Source organism: Hyperolius riggenbachi, chromosome 1, assembly GCF_040937935.1.
Source record: "Hyperolius riggenbachi isolate aHypRig1 chromosome 1, aHypRig1.pri, whole genome shotgun sequence".
Taxonomy (NCBI): Eukaryota; Metazoa; Chordata; class Amphibia; order Anura; family Hyperoliidae; genus Hyperolius; species Hyperolius riggenbachi.
In genome coordinates this window covers 472437069-472454450 of record NC_090646.1, presented here as the reverse complement: position 1 = coordinate 472454450, position 17382 = coordinate 472437069, and the positions used below count along the sequence as shown (strand labels likewise).

At 42.7% G+C, this 17382-nt stretch overlaps 1 protein-coding gene across 5 annotated transcripts in view; it reads left to right on the top strand.

The window, feature by feature from the left end:
- Positions 1 to 16361, top strand: part of LOC137521529 (rab5 GDP/GTP exchange factor-like) — a 40821-nt gene extending 24460 nt beyond the window's left edge. For all 5 annotated transcript variants that reach the window (XM_068240915.1, XM_068240938.1, XM_068240906.1 and 2 more), the window contains exons 6-9: positions 384 to 519; positions 860 to 951; positions 10173 to 10429; positions 15792 to 16361. In XM_068240915.1, the coding sequence (XP_068097016.1) occupies positions 384 to 519; positions 860 to 951; positions 10173 to 10429; positions 15792 to 16106 (800 nt within the window). In that variant the 3' untranslated portion in view covers positions 16107 to 16361. The remainder of the gene's footprint in view (positions 1 to 383; positions 520 to 859; positions 952 to 10172; positions 10430 to 15791) is intronic.
- The last annotated feature ends 1021 nt before the right edge of the window (positions 16362 to 17382 follow it).

The window sequence follows — 17382 nt, the reverse complement described above, 5'->3', positions numbered from 1 at the left end:
TCTGATTTCCGATCACTTTTGTGATCACTTCTATACGAAATTGAAATCGGATTGGACCTGTCGGAAATGATCAATTTGACCTGTCTATCTGACGAGAAATTGCATGGTGTGTACCAGGCATTAATCTCGCTTGGCTGATAAAGGCCAGCTCTGCCTGAAGATCAGGTCTCCCATTTCCTCCAGTAGACTTTGTGCTTTATTGCTGTAAAAAGAGGTACATTGCAGAGATTTCCAATAATGGATTTTATGTGGTGGGTGTGTTAGTGAATTTTATGACCCAAATCTGTACAGATTATTTAGATCCATTTTAAACCCCCAGATGTTTTCATCCCAATTTCCCCAGTATCGGCTAGAGAAAGATGCAGTTTGTCTATGTATTACAGATGACATGTCCGAAGTGAAAGACCAATTATTGGATAACATTGAGAAGCTGGTCATGACGCAGCTGTACAAGTCTGTTTTCTGTCCAGATGGTTCAGTTGAAGAGAAGAAAGATCTTTTACTCCAGAACCAAATTAGGTAGGAGACCATCACTCTATTAAAAGCTTTTGGAATGTTACATCTAAGAGAGAGAGCTTGCCGGACCTAATGGTCATTGATTGTATTTGGTTTTTGCTGGAGGCAACACGGAGCAAACCAGATGGTTAAATGGTTGATCTGTAAGTGAGTAAGCAGCAGTAATATGAAACCTCCCCGATTTACTGCATGTGTGTATATACGGTCTATTAGTTATCTGAACATAAGCTCCTTATTTTGACAAGTCAGCCAAAATGCTCATATTAAATATCTCATCCATCTGATGGTGTGTGTTAGTGGTGCTTTGCATAATCGTCCTTTATAGCCACAGTTTCTTCCATAGGTCACTGAGATGGGTAACTCCCAAGATGCTTCAGTTTTCGTTGTGTGAACAACATCAGGAAGTCAAAGATCAGATTGCTGGTGCTGTTATGGGTAAGTGTACAATGTTCTTTTACAAAGGGGGTGATTTACATATGCAGATTATTGTAAAGTAGATTTTTTTTATTCTGCTTTCTCAACTTCTAAATTATATATCTATATGTTTGCCATTTTATTTTAACTTTTTTTTTCTTCTAACTCTTCAAACTTCTGCTATGCGGGCGGTTGAGGGCCAAGGGTGTGGCGATGATATGACGTCGCGAGGAGGGCATAGCAAGCAGCACAAACAAAGGCATCAGACGTTGCTTGGCTGAATTGATCCGCCTAGAGGATCACTGTCCAAGCGGCGGTCGCTGTTCGGGGACTGCTGTAAACACACCGAATTATCTATAGAGGCGGTTGTTATCAGCCACCTCAGCCAACTTTAAAGAGAATCTGAAGGTAAATTTAAAAACAGTCGCCTAAGGAGTGGGAAGGTTCTGGCTCCTACAGAGCCTTCCCGTTCCTTTCCTCATCCTCCTGTTCCCCCCACAGGCTCCTTCATTTAAATCTCCCACTGCAGGAGGCTTCAGCAGCCTTCGGGAGCCCAAGCGCTCCCAAAGACGTATGACCTTGTACTGCGCGAGTGAGCGAGAGAGGGCACTCGCGCATGCGCAGTATGGAGTAGCCCGAGTGCTCCCAAGGACTTTCCGAAGTCCACCCAGAGCTGAAGAGAGCAGTCTCTGACCCATGTGTTGGAGACTGCTAATGGGGGAGCCAGCACAGGAACGATCGGGCGAGGAGAGGAACGGGAAGGCTCTATAGGACCCAAAGCCTTCCCACTCCTTAGGTATCTTTTTTTTATTTATTTTTTTATTTGCCTTCAGATTCTCTTTAACCTAACGTGTGTACAGGTCTTTAGCCTCATACAAATTATATGTTCTGTAAAACTCTTGTGGAGAAAAAAAAAGTACCCGAAGCAGTTAACTGGTTCTCTTTGACTGTCTCCTAGAGGCCTTATCCGCTATTAAGCTGAGTTGCAGCACTGCGCTCTTGAGGCTGCCTAAATTATTTTATTTTAGAGTGCGAGAGATGAAGCTTGAGAGAACATCTGTGTGAAAGCAAAAGTGGGGGAAAGTCGTTCAATATGAAAACAATGTGTAGCTCACAGAACTGGATATAATATTATCATGCAAGATAGCAGCTTCCAACTAGCTGAATGTGACCAGGTTCTGGGACAGAAATTTGTAATTTTCACAAATAGCCTTTGGGTGTAAAGGCTTGTACACACGCTGTATATGTCTGTATATAGTGCAGGTCACATCAGTCTCGTAGGAGATAAAAAAAGTACTTGTGACATAGGAATCTTGAGGTAACTGCATGTCTAAACCCCAGGGCACTGTAATATTATTATTATTACCGTATTATTATTATTATTATTATTATTATTATTATTTTTGATTTATATAGCGCCAGCATCTTCCATGGTGCTGTGAAATAGCATGCAAGGTATAACAATGCAGAGTATACGATACAACACAAGAGGGTATAACAGTTAATACAGTGAACAAATTAACTACATGTTTTTACAAAAGTTGGGGGGTATGTACACCCATTACACAGCATTGTGAGACAAAAGGGGAAGAGAGCCCTAGCCAAAAGGCCTTACAGTCTAAACATTAAAGGTATAGGACAGTAGGTAAAGGGAAGCTGTGTGTGGAGTGGTAGAAATGGTGGTCAGTGGGCAGGGTCCTAGGTAGGAGAGTATGCTTGCCTGAAGAGGTGAGTTTTTAGATTGCGCATGAAAATAGTAAGTGTGGGTGAGTGGCGGATGTGTTGAGGGAGAGTGTTCCAGAGGAGGGGAGAGGATCGAGAGAAGTCTTGCAAGCGGGAGTGGAAAGAGGTGATCAGGGAAGAAGACGGAAGGATATCGTTGGCAGAGCGGAGATTGCGTGTAGGACGGTATCTGGAGATAAGTTGATTTAGATAGGAAGGAGCTATGTTGTGGAGAATAAAACAGAGAAACCGAGAGCCCAATATAGTGTAGTATGTATTGGATCAGGGAGAATTAGTGTGGAGTAAGTATTATACTTACAAACATGGGTTACCGTTTAGGCAACCACTATATAGGCAGGTGGGGAGATTAGACCTGTCCCCACTCAGGATTAAGATGTCGCTCTCTGAAGAAGGAAAGGAGGGTTTGTCCCCCTTCCAACCACCAAGGGTGGATAGCTTGACAAGTAGATGTACAGAGGCGCCAAAAGGATAAAATATGCTAAAATGTTTAAAATATTCGGGTGGCGGCGGTGGACCGGCCACTCAGAAATAGACTCGATGCTGTCGCTTAAGATAAAGACAATTTATTCACATACTCCATGAACAGAACCGCAACGCGTTTCACGGGTATATTCCCGCTTCCTCAGGCAATAAACAGATAGGAGTACACAGTACAGTCTCAAGGTCACGAATAGCGCCTCTGTGACACATAGCTCCTTCTGTTTATTGCCTGAGGAAGCGGGAATATACCCGTGAAACGCGTTGCGGTTCTGTTCATGGAGTATGTGAATAAATTGTCTTTATCTTAAGCGACAGCATCGAGTCTATTTCTGAGTGGCCGGTCCACCGTCGCCACCCGAATATTTTAAATATTTTAGCATATTTTATCCTTTTGGCGCCTCTGTACATCTACATGTTGTGGAGAATGTTGTGGAGAGCTTTGTAGGCCAGAGTAAGAATTTTAAATTGTATCCTTTGTGTGACTGGCAGCCAGTGAAGGGACTGACAGTGAGATAGGGTTGGAGAAGCGGGAGGAGAGGTGGATGAGTTGTGCAGCAGAGTTCACGATAGACTGTAGCGGGGCTAAACGGTTGGTAGGGAGGCCGCAGAGCAGAGAGTTGCAATAGTCTAGTCGGGAAATAATTAGGGCGTGCAGCAGAAGTTTGGTAGTGTCCTGTGTTAGAAAAGGGCGGATGTGGGAGAACAACAAGAGTATACCTGCTCCCCAATGGTGGTTTACAGAAGGAGGGGAGGGGCATTGAGATGGGATGCATAAAGGAGGTGCAGTTGCACATAATACTTGCATTAATTTATTAACCATTCAGAAGCGCCAAACAAAGCCAGAGGTTGCTTTTTAAAGAGACTCTGTAACATCAAAAACCTCCCCTGGGGGGTACTCACCTCGGGTGGGGGAAGCCTCCGGATTCTAATGAGGCTTCCCACGCCGTCCTCTGTCCCACGGGGGTCTCGCTGCAGCCCTCCGAACAGCCGGCGACAGATCCGACTGTAAATTCAATATTTACCTTTGCTGGCTCCAGCGGGGGCTCTGTGGCTGCTTTCGGCTCCGAAGTAGACGGAAATACCCGATCTCAGTCGGGTCCGCTGTACTGCGCAGGCGCCGGAAACTTGCGCCTGCGCAGTAGAGCAGACCCGACGGCGATCGGGTATTTCCGCCTACTTCGGAGCCGTCAGAGCGCCTGCGCAGGAGCCGGGAAGGTAAATATTGACGTCATCTTGCATGGAGGGCTGCAGCGAGACCCCTGAGGGACAGAGGACGGCGGGGGAAGCCTCATTAGGATCCGGAGGCTTCCCCCACCCGGGGTGAGTACCCCCCAGGGAACGTTTTGAAGTTACAGATTCTCTTTAAGGAACAACCCCCTACTGCCCCCACTACCACCAGCATCACACAGCAGATGTCTGTTGTGAGAGAGAAACTCCCTGGTGATTAAGGATTATTCATTAGGGCACCAAGTGTTAATGCGGGGCTGGGTGCCTGCTTGTATGCAAATTAAAGGGAATCTGAAGTGAAAATAAACATGATATAATGAATTGTATGTGTAGTACAGCTAATAGAACATTGTAACAAAGAACAGTCTCGTATTGTTTCCAGTACAGGAAGAGTTGAGAAACTTCAGTAGTTAACTATGCAAAAAAGGTCTCTCTGAGCTTTCCCACCCAACTTGGGTCTAATGCTGGGCATACACGAATCGATTTTGCCGCTTGATTCTCCCGCTCGATCGATTCCCCACTCGATTCCGCAGGCGATACTCTTATCTTTCACTCATTTTCCTTATCTTTTTCCATTGTGTTCAATGCGGAATCGAGCGGCCGATCGGACATGTCGGAAATTATCGTGCCATCTAAATGGCTCAGAATTGAGCCGTGTATTCCCAGCATTACACAGTCCTATTTTCTGAAGCACTTATACATCAGAGACAGTGAGGTGCAGCTTCAGATAAGCTTTTACTGCAGGGGAGTTTGTTTGTAATTGCAAGTATGACAGAACAAAAAAAGCTATATAACTGAAAATAAAAATGAGGCTTTTCTTTGCTACTAACATTAATTATTTGAACTACACATAAAAATCATTATCATAAGTTTTTTTTTTCTCTGTTTCAGTGTCACTTTAAAGCACACCTGAACTGAGAGGGATATGGAGGGTGACATATTAATTTCCTTTAACACAATGCAGATTGCCTGGCTGTCCTGCTGACCCTCTATCTCTTATACTTTAGCCATGTCAATTTAGCATCATAACTGTATTGTGGAATTGGTGGTGGTGGAATTGCAGGTCACAGGAGGGCCGGTGCCATATTCTGCAAGGGGTGCAGTTACACGTGGGGAGTGGACATGGGTTGGATGGTGAATGAGATGCTAATAATTCCAGCCAACATACAAATGTAATACAACTTCAAATTGGGCCAGTCAGAATCCCCAGGAAATGTTTCATTGGCCTAATCCCAAGCTGTGTGCAGTTTGCATTGAATTTGCATATCTTTGAACTCTACTTGTGAAGTCTTGGCATTAGCAGCCTTATACTATCAGGAGGAGCCAAAAAACAAAAATTGCAGACTAGAATTTTTCTACATTTTTACTTTTTTTTTTTTTTACTAAAATACCCATGTAATTGCAAGCAATGAATATTTAACACCATTGTCCTGAAGAAAACCTGAACAAAAGCATTTATTTTGCTATACTATCACTGTTTTAGACCAGGGCACTTCTGCAGTGTCTTCAGTCTCTCTGCCTCACCAGTATACAAGGCTGCCCATAGGTTCCTCATGCATCAGGCACTGCGAAGGTGGAATGGATTTGAGTTCTCATTATCAGGATGTCAGAAGCACTCTGGCAGGAACTTGGCCTCAGATTGTAGGGATGATGAATGGTGAAGTCCTATGTATGTCCTGACGCCACATAGTGCCTTTCCTTCCTTTGTCATCATTTTCATCACATTTTCATGCTACAATTTCACTTTGACAGTTTGAGAAACATAAGGTTTTTTTTCAGGCCAACCAAGCTATCTCTTTCTGTGGCTTCCGTCTACAAAATAATTAGTAGTGTCCATTCAACAACCTCCATCCACATTCCTTTATTTCATTTTATTTATTTAGCATTTTCCGCTTGACTGGTCAGTGATCATGTGCTGATTGAGTGGTATGCAGATCCTGTCTTCTGTCAGGGCTGCATGTTATTGTTTCCATTGCAGGACTAGTGAAAAGTGTCCGCGGCTCACTCAGCATCGGGTGATGAGTTAAAAACAAACACGTGCGCACACACACACACACACACGCATTGCTCATGCCTGGTATAATCAAGCTTGTGAAATGTTTCTGGAATAATACATTGTCACTAAGTACATGTTAAAGTTATGTAAACGTTACCTAAAAGCAATTTCTGATGTTACATAGTTATTTGGGTTGAAAAAAAGACATACGTCCATTGAGTTCAACCAGAGAACAAAGTACAACACCAGCCTGCTCCCTCACATATCCCTGTTTGTCCAGAGGAAGGGGAGAAACCCTTACAAGGCATGGTCCAATTAGCCCCAAAAGGAAAAATAATTCCTTCCCGACTCCAGATGGCAATCATGGCAATCAAATCCCTGGATGAACACCACTGGGCATTACCTAGTAATTGTCGCCATGGATGTCATTCATTGCAAGGAAAGCATCTAAGCCTCCTTTAAGTGCAGATATAAGGCCTGATTCACAAAGTGGTGCTAACAGTTAGCACACTGGTGAAAAGCCCTTTATCACGCCTAAACTCAGTTTAGGCGTGATAAGTTTAGGCATGATAAGTTTAAGCGCCAACTGGGTTAGCACCGCAGTGCACAGCTGATCAAAAGTTTTGCGCAAGCAAAGTCTGGTGCACTTCGCATAGAGTTTAATGGCGCTGCTTTGCGTGCGATCTAAACTTATCACGCCTAAACTTATCATGCCTAAACAGGCTTTTCACCAGCGTGGTGCAATGGTTATCTCTAACTGGGTTAGCACCGCTTTGTGAAACGAGCCCATAGAATTTATCTTAACTACTTCCTGTGGCAATGCATTCCACATCTTAATCACTCTTACTGTAAAGAACCCTTATGTGTGTGATCTCCACTTGGCATTCTTCAGTTCTAGACTTTTGCAAGTACAGGTTTGGTTAAGGCTCCTTTAGTGGCTGTGTGCTAATCAATATCCTTTCTAAAGCATACATATTTGCAGTGGATATGACTGATAATAAAACATGGTCATCATTGCTCCATTACTGGCCAAGAACTACAACATGTACTTATGAGTAAACTTGGTGTCCATGTTTAGAAATGGGAAAGTTAATTTTATAAAAAAAAGTATAATGCCCATACATCTGTTCAGATTCTGGCCTGGTACACATTCCACTATATAAATGGGTTTGTCATTTGCATATATTCAAGAATACACAAAGCCACAGAGCCAACATAAATGTGTCCTACTGAGATTCCTTTGCTAATAGTGGATGCTGTCTCGTCCCATACAAGCAGTTAGTGCACCCATGTGAGATGCTCACATACCGTATATACTTGCATATAAGCCGACTAGTTTATAAGCCGAGGTACCCACTTTTCCCTCAAACAAGGAAAAGTGATTGACTTGTGTATAAGACCCTCCCCAGTATAGCCCCCCCCCCCCACACATATACACCGAGTAGCCAGATGTGCTCCCAATACAAATCGGCCACCCTCACCATAGCCAGATTTGTCCCAAGGATGATACAGCTGTGTCTGAAAACGCCACTAGATGGCGTCATAGTTATGAGACACAGCGATTGCCTCACAGGAAGAATCCCCGATCATTGCACCACTGAGACTTTGCTTGCACGCTCTGCTCCACAAGCCAGGGGACACAGGTAGTCCTGAGCAGAGCGCTCTGCACACCATGTTACTGGGGACACGGACACAGCAGGGAGCCAGCTGGCAAGAGATCACTAGTGGAAGCTTCTCTGCCAGTAACAAAACCTGCTCCACCACCCGGTCTGCTCCAATAACTTGCATATAAACTAAGGGGGTAACTTTTCAGCACATTTTTTTGTGCTGAAAAATTAGGCTTATAAGCAAGTACATATGATAGTTAGATTAGGTTTGAGAGTAGAGTTAACTGGAGGTTGCTAATCAGTTGTGCTCATGTGTATGTATTTATACAGGAAAATAATGAAAGGATAATTTTTCAGCTAAAGACTAATTGCAAAAACAGACAGGGCTAGTTCTGACCAGGTCAGCACTGCCCTGCATGTTCTACCTGCCAGACCTGCTATTCTTCACTGTGCAGTGGTGTTCAGGCTGCTTCCTCTCATAGGTGCCTGTCTTTCATGTTGGAATTCTGGCTGCAGCTCCTTTGCTTCTTCCAACTGCTCAGAGCTTATATCTACGGTATTAACACTATCAAGTGAAGTCGGTTACCCGGCACATAGGTGATTTGGAGTCCTGTCATCAACTTTAGACCATGCTCAAAGTACCTTCTGAATAGTAAAGCTGTCCAGAGGCTTATAATTAGATCAATCAGTGATAACAAGAATCCTAGGGTACACTGATGAATTCTGCTGCACAAGCATCCTATGCATCATAATTCTTCAGTGTACCTTAGGATCCTTTTATCACTGATTTATCTATTTATATCACTCTAGGACTTGCAGCACTTTCATATTGTGCTTCATTGTGAATTTGCATCTGTGTGCAATACAACATTACTAGTGTGCCTTTGGATTTCCAAGTTGTGTTATCAATCTCTCCATCAGTGTCCCTTTGGGACTAGGATTATCCAGATATTATACAATTTACCTGATGAGAGGAAAAGGTCTCGGTCAAGGTCTAATTTCATCAGGGAGGGTTGGCAACATTTTCTGGTTCTGCTGCACGAAGGAGAGGAATGGAACGATAGATGGAGAGTCACACACATGCACTGTTTGCAGTGGAAGCTTGGATCACACATTTTGGCATTTGCAGTCACAGAAGTTATATAGTTACATAGTTATTTGGGTTGAAAAAAGACATATGTCCATCAAGTTCAACCAGTTTTAGGGGATGAGAATGTTCTGACCAGGTTAGCATTCAGAAGGTACTGTGAGCATTTACTTACATTTAGAGGTCTTGGTCTTAAAGTGGATCCGAGATGAAAAACTACTATAACAAGTAACTTGTCTATATATCTTATCTAAAGTTTAGATACTTTACACAGCAAATCTAGCTGCAAACAGCCTCAACAGAATATGATTATTTCTTCCTGTGATACAATGACAGCAGCCATGTTGTTTGTAAACATTACACACAGGCAAGCTGATCTGCATCTCCAGCACTCAGCCTGTGAAAACCTCATTCCCCCTCCTCCTTCCTTTTCTCCTCTGGCTAGTAACACCTCCCCCTCCCCAGACTGAGCTCCCATAAGACCTTGCTACTGAAAAGCTGTGGGTGAGGCTTGTTTAGTTTATAGGGAGTTATAGTATTAAAGCAAAAAAGTATTTGGCTTGAGGAATGCCCTGCTGTCTGTTTAGTACTTTAAAGCGGATCGAAGATGAAAAACTAACTAACAAGTAACTTGTCTATATATCTTCTCTAAAGCTTTGATAGTTTACACAGCAAAACTAGCTGTAAACAGCTTCAACAGTTTATGATTATTTATTCCTGTGATACAATGAGGGCAGCCATGTTCTGTTTGTCACATTACACACAGGCAAGCTGATAGCATCTCCAGCCCTCAGCCTGTGAAAACATATACTCCCCTCTGCCTCTGAAAACTCTGGCTAGTAACCTCCTCCCTGCCCTACTGAGCTCCCATAAGCCCTTCCTACATGAGTCTGAAAGTGCCAAGGCACTGGAGAAGCTGTGGGCGAGGCTTGTTTAGTTTATAGGGAATCAGAGTATTAAAAACAAAACAAGTATTTGGCTTGAGGAATGCCCTATAAACTATATGAAAGGAACATAATTATGCAATGAGTAAAAGTTTATCTCGGATCCACTTTAAGCTTTTAGTTAGGATTTCAATGTGATTTATCTGCTTTTTCTGCAGCTCTGGTGGAGATGGATTCCAAGAGAGCCCCACAAGACAAGCTGTTATGCCTGTCAAAGGCATGTAGCCACCTTTTCAGAGCCATAGAAGTCTCAACAAAAGAGCCAGCAACCACGGATGACCTTGTATCTGGACTAATCTACATTACAATAAAGGCAAATCCACCTCGCCTCTTTTCTAATGTGAATTATATTACTAGATTCTGTAATCCTAAGAGACTTATGACAGGAAAGTGTGCCTACTGGTTTGCCAACATTGTGAGTATCAAACTATTTGACTTGCGTAATAAAGCAATGCAGTCTACATTAGTCATATAGAGATAGCAGTAACTCATAGCAACCTGTCAGCATCATTTTTGATTTAAGTCAAATAATGAAGCTTTCTGATAATTTTGTTTTAGACTAGGTTCACAGTGGTCAGTTGCATAACGCATGCAATGAGCTTGAACTGCAACAGAGACTGGACATAGACTTTACCTGGAGCTTCTACCAGGCCCCTGCAGACGTCCTGTACCCACACCATCACAAAGTGATCCTCTGGATCCCTGCAGCACCCTACTTTTATTTTCATGCACGGCTTACTCTACGCACCTCCTGATAGTGCTCCCGTGGTCTTGAGCACTATAATTCGAATAGTGTTACTTTTGGGAGGACAAAATAAATATTTTGTTTACTGCAGAACTGTATACAGTATATTGGCCCTATTCTCCACTCAGTATGTTAATATGCAGATAGTTGCAATGGCAGGTTAAGCATTTTTTTAACCTTTTCTTGCTTCTGTACCTTTTCTTGCTTCCGATTTACTATACCTATCAATCTAGAAATTTATTATGTACCTGATACGACTTTGTCCAGTCTCCGTTGCAGTTCTCACATATTTTAACATGAGCGTTGTGCAACACACCGCTGTGAATCCAGCCTTAAAGTGGTCTGAAACTCTGACAATAACATTCAATAAAAATGTGTTTTCCTACTTTGTATTACTCATACAGTTATCATATTAACTTTTGTGCACACAATATTGTCCGTTTCCAAAGTGTAGTTTTTCTTGCCGTGAAAGCTGGCATTGCATTTTATTCTTTCTATTATAACTGCTTATTATATATTAAAATCTTCTAATGAGCTATTCTGAACACTGTGTGCCTGAAGCAGAGACAGTTTCTCAGGGCCCATGCACACTAGAAGCGCTTTTGAGCGTTTTGCGATTGATTAGCATTTTTAAAATCGCTCTCATTCACTTTCATTAAAATCATGGTAAAAACCGTGGAAAAATACTTGCGATTTTTCACGATCGCAAAAGCGGAGCGATTTTTACTGTGATTTTAATGAAAGTGAATGGGAGCAATTTTAAACGCTAATCAACTGCAAAATGCTCAGAAAAGCGCTTCTAGTGTGAATGGGCTCTCTGAGAATGTTTGTTTACATTCCGGTGTTGATACATTTGTGTTTAATGAGTAAAAAAGATACGGTTATCTCCAGTTTGGATGCTGATTTGAAGCTGAATAGCAGGATAAAGTGCTTTGTTTAACCATTTCAGTGATGTTCTGCTAGAATTTTTTTTGGTGGGGGATAGTAGCTTTCAAGCTGTGAGAAATCTTTTAGAACAAGGTAGAAATACTGGCTTTTTAGACCAAGGATAATATATGTTAGGCTTATAGAAGGGTCCAGGTCTGCAGTGCTCATTTGAAAAGTGAGCCTGTAGGGAGCCATAGCTGGTATTTCCACTGGCAGTACCTCTTGGTACAGGGGAATTTGGCCATAGTCATATGGTCATATCTTTTTCTCTCCTCGTAGGCCTAACTGACTATATCCTAGCCTATGCCTAAATAGTCATGTGGTTGGTTATGTTGTGCAGGAAGATGTAGATTTAAATGATGTTTTATTCGTTTTCCTGCTTCATACAGTAATTGACATAGTACAAAATTTTACTACTGAGGTTACAGTAAATGCAGCTTTGTGTACAGTATTTGCTGCCTTTGAGTAAGATGGTCAGTGAAATGCAAATAATCCTGAGTTGATGCAGGATTACGCACACTTTGTATGCAAATGTATGCAGCTTCAAAATGCACCAAGTGAACCTCACCAAGGTGTAATGTGATTGGTTCGTTTTCAAGCTGCATTCGTTTGCATAGTCCTGTATCAACTTAAAATGATCTTATTAACCATTTCTAGTTATGACCAAACATGCAAGTTTTTTTTTATTTTATTTTTTTATTTAAATAAAATATATCTGGAAATGGTTTTTGTACAGCAGCTAATTCAGGATAACAAGAATTGTCATCAACATGTATTAACAAAACAAAAACTTTCTACTCTTTTGGGGAAACAAAAATTATTCTTCGTACACAATTCTCCTATCGATTTCCTAATTACTGATGGCTACCACATTGGCTCTCTGCTGAACCAATCCCTTCAATGTCCTCGTACAAATCCTCGAAACACGGCGAATCCAGCGCTGGAGACTTGGGCGCAGCCGGCGCCACCATAGGCCGTAATAGGAATTACGGCTATAGCAGCACACAGGGAGTAACTTCGGCACCGTCAGAAGACTGAGTTGAAGTTATTTTTAAAACACAATAATTCAGCTTCCAGCAATTATTTAATTCCCAACCATCCATGGCAGCCTAGAGGGGGAATAGTACACGGCCAGGACTTGTGCAGCGGCAGGATCAGCCATATACCGGCTGTATCCTGCGCCCAAGTCTCCCGCGCCGATCTCTTGTACGCACAAATCCTATCCAGTCTTCCAAGAAATCTGAGCAGCAGTTAGCATTAGGATTCATTTTTAAAGTACAACTGTAGTGAGAGGTACATGGAGGCTGCCATATTTATTTATTTTTAAGCAATACCAGTTGCCTGGCTATCCTGCTGATCCTCTGCCTCTAATACTTTTAGCCATAGACCCTGAACAAACATCAGGTGTTTCTGACATAAATGTCAGATCTGATAAGATTAGCTGCATGCGTGTTTCTGGTGTGATTCAGACCCCACTGCAGGCAAATAGATCAGCAGGGCTGCCAGGCAACTGGCATTGTTTAAAAGGAAATTAATATGGCAGTCTCCATATACCATTCACTACAGTTGTCCTTAAAGACATTTCCTTCTATACGATTTCCTGCATGGCAGATAGGATCTCCTATCCTTCCTTCTCTGGGGATATCAGTCTTCTGCAGTGAGTAGACAGAGCAACAGAACTGTTTTCTATGGAGTGACTATTTGTTCCACAGGCATGTTCATATCAGTTTTCCACATTTAACTAAACAGGATCTATCGCATAAACGTCTGCACATATAAATTGCTTTCATATAACTAGGTTAACAGTATTTTGGGGGGCTTCCGTTAGGGAACTTTGCTTGGAGAGAAATATAAAGGCCTGTCATACAGAGCAGCATTGTGGGAGTATGATGTCATCTGTTACAAGTAACCTATACATGCAGAGTACGGGAGCGATAGGCACGTGTGGCACTCCTCACCAGGAGGAAAATGCTAATCCAAGCCCTAGCAGACAAATCAATATGGCTGCTCACCTCATGGAGAAATCATAAAAGTTAATGGCCAGGAGCTCCCCCAGATCAACTGCTTTGTAGCACAGCAAGGGCCCATAAAACTGCCAGACATCTATACAGGCCTCTGTGCATTATGGGTGTTGCTTCTCTCCTGAGAGATAAAATAAATTATTTTTAGTAGAGGACTTTAAGGTTTCTTTTAAAGAGACGCTGAAGCGAAAAAAAAATATGATATAGTGAATTGGTTGTGTACTATGAATAATTACTAGAAGATTAGCAGCAAAGAAAATATTCTCATACTTTTATTTTCAGGTATATAGTGTTTTTTCTAACATTGCATCATTCTATATTATGTGCAGATTACACAACACTCAGCATTCAAAATGAGTCTTTCAGAGCAGTCTGAAGTAATGACCTCTCCTCTAGCAGAGAAAAAGTAAACAGTTCACTTACAGTTGAGATAATAAAAGTCAGATAACAGCCCTCTCCACAACTAAAGGTGGCCATACACTGGTCGATTTGCCATCAGATTCGACCAACAGATAGATCCCTCTCTGATCGAATCTGATCAGAGAGGGATCGTATGGCTACCTTTACAGCAAACAGATTGTGAACCGATTTCAGCCTGAAACCGTTCACAATCTGTTGTGGTGGTACTGCTGCTGCCCCCGCCTGCCCGCATACATTACCTGCTCCGCCGGCGCGACTCCAGTCCCCCGGTCACCGCTGCTCTGTCTGCGCTCTGGTCTCCAGGACCGGCATGCCTCACTTCTTCTAGCCCGGCAGGAAGTTTAAACAGTAGAGCGCCCTCTACTGTTTAAACTTCCTGCCGGGCTAGAAGAAGTGAGGCATGCCGGACCTGGAGACCAGAGCGCAGACAGAGCAGCGGTGACCGGGAGACTGGAGTCGCGCCGGCGGAGCAGGTAATGTATGCGGGCTCTATTGCGTCGGTCGTCGGGCACTCGAACGCAGCTAGCGATGCGCTCTTTACCCGCGGGCGATGGACGGTTATTTTCCGCACGACGGGATCGGACGAAATGGATCGAAATTCGGCATGTAGAGTGAACGATTGGCAGCAGATTCGATCCCAGTGATTGAATCTGCTGTCGAAACGGGCGCAAATCGGGCCAGTGTATGGCCAGCTTAAAGGTGGCCATACACTGGTCGATTTGCCATCAGATTCGACCAACAGATAGATCCCTCTCTGATCGAACCTGATCAGAGAGGGATCGTATGGCTACCTTTACTGCAAACAGATTGTGAACCGATTTCAGCCTGAAACCGTTCACAATCTGTGGTGGTGGTGCTGCTGCCGCTTCCCCCCATCCCGCCCGCATACATTACCTGCTCCGCCGGCGTGACTCCCGGGTCTCCGCTCTTCTTCTCCGTCTCCAGGTCCAGCATGCTTTACTTCTTCCTGTCTGGGGGAAGTTTAAACAGTAAAGCGCCCTCTGCTGTTTAAACTTCCTGCCGGGACAGGAAGAAGGGAAGCATGCCGAAGACCAGAGCGGAGACGGAGAAAAAGAGCGGAGACCCGGGAGTCGTGCCGGCGGAGCAGGTAATGTATTGCAGCTCTATTGCGTCGGTCGTCGGGCACTCGAACGCCGCTAGCGATGCGCTCTTTACCCGCGGGCGATCGACAGTTATTTTCCGCATGGCGCGATCGATGGGATCGGACGGAATGGATCGAAATTTGGCGTGTAGCGTGAACGATTGGCAGCAGATTCGATCCCAGTGATCGAATCTGCTGTCGAAATGGGCGCAAATCGGGCCAGTGTATGGCCAGTTTAAGACTTAGTCGGAGAGTTAATGGCTTGTTTGCATAGAGATAACAACTGGAGTTTAACTCTTCCTGTACTGGAAACAATTAGACTGATGTATCTGATCTTAATGTTTTATTTCTTAGCTGTACTACATACAAATCATAATATCATAATTTTTTTTTCGCTTCAGTGTCTCTTTAAGAATCCTACAAAAAACTCTGCATACCCTGGATCTGTTTAAAATATATTTTTGTTTTCTTAATACAGTAGAGGTACTATTGCATGAGCTTCATGGTTACCATTTCAAATGTATCGGTTTCCCTGGTAAAATAACGGTTTTGTCTATTCTAGTGTTCTGCCACCTCTTACATTGAGACTATGGATTTCTCATCTCTTGATCTGACAGAGGAGGAGTTTCATCACATAATGCAGCAGAAGCAGCTTGAAGGAAAGGATTGCACTGGAGACAATGTACTTGGGGCAGTGCAGCAAATGGAGGAAAACAAGCAGCGTTTGGCTGACCTGCAGGACCGCCAGGAGAGTATGATCCAGAAGGCAGAATGCCTGCTAGGAGAAATAAAAGCCTGGCCTGATGCTTTACAGAAGGAAGTCCAAGAAATCCTGCACAAATTCCCTCTGAACACAAAGCATTGTGCTAATGTTTAGCCACACTGAGCAAGAAACGAGACACTTTCTAGAGAACTAGATCATATTCTAAGCTGCTATTCAGCTTGCTCAGTGCAAGCTACATGAAGGAGAAATCAAGACTTTTAGTGAAATATTTGTTTGTCTGACTAAAGCATCTGATTCATGTGAGGTCAGAGACTGGTTCAAGAACACTAATATTTTAAATTTATTCTGCTACCCAACAGTTGAATTGTTTTAGGCTTTGTACAATAGATATTAAAATTTGATCCATTACATGCAGACTTAATGCATTTACACAGCTTTGACTTCCTGGAGTAGTAAAATCCAAAGAGCTTATGGAGAATGGCTAGAGGATCCTGTATGGTGAAGTATGTACAAGTGTGGCAATGTCTCTATAAAATAGCTTGTCCTGGACAACGTTGAATTAGGTGCAGTGGTCAGTGAGATGCAAATAAGCCTGACTTGCATGCAGATTGAATGGCAATTGTATGCATCTTGGAATGCAACAGGCTTCCACACAATTTGATTGGTCTTATTTCAGACTGCATACATTATGGATTAAATTTGCATGCAAATCAGAATTGTAAGCATCTCTTTGACAATCTTTAGAAGTAGGCATGGATTTGGACATTTTTATATCGATGACATTGAAATGGTTCCTTATATAATAATACATGCAAGTGTCTACATGGAAACGGAACGATTTATCTTTAGGTAGCACTTACCTCAAAGAACATCTGAACTGTGCTTAAAGGAAACCTGAAGTGAGAGGGATATTTAGGCTGCCATATTTATTTACTTTTAAACCATACCAGTAGGGTTGCAACGGTATGAAAATTCACGGTATAACCGTCAAAAAAAAAAAAATACCACGGTATTATGCAATAATTCTCATTACAATTACCCTTATAAAAAATTAGAAAAAGTTGAACAAATTTTTATTAATCCCTTAAGGGTTAGTGTCCTCCTGTCCTGCTTGAAATATGTACTCTTCTACATGTCAAAAAACAACAATACCAAAAGTAAATCAGTCCAAAATTGCCAACAGAGCAATTTGATATTTTGTTGGCGGTCATTCTTAAAGTGGACCTCAACTCTTGCACAGTACTGAAGAAAAACATAGATAAATGTACCCTGTATGTATTTAGAGAGTTTCGCCTGTGTAATTCCCACTCATTTGTGTCTAATCACCAATTATAATCTGATCTCTCCCCGTGTCACATGACTGCCTATGGCAGAGAGGGCAGATAATAAGGCCATTTGAAAGCACAGTAGGTTAAAGTGTACCAGAGAG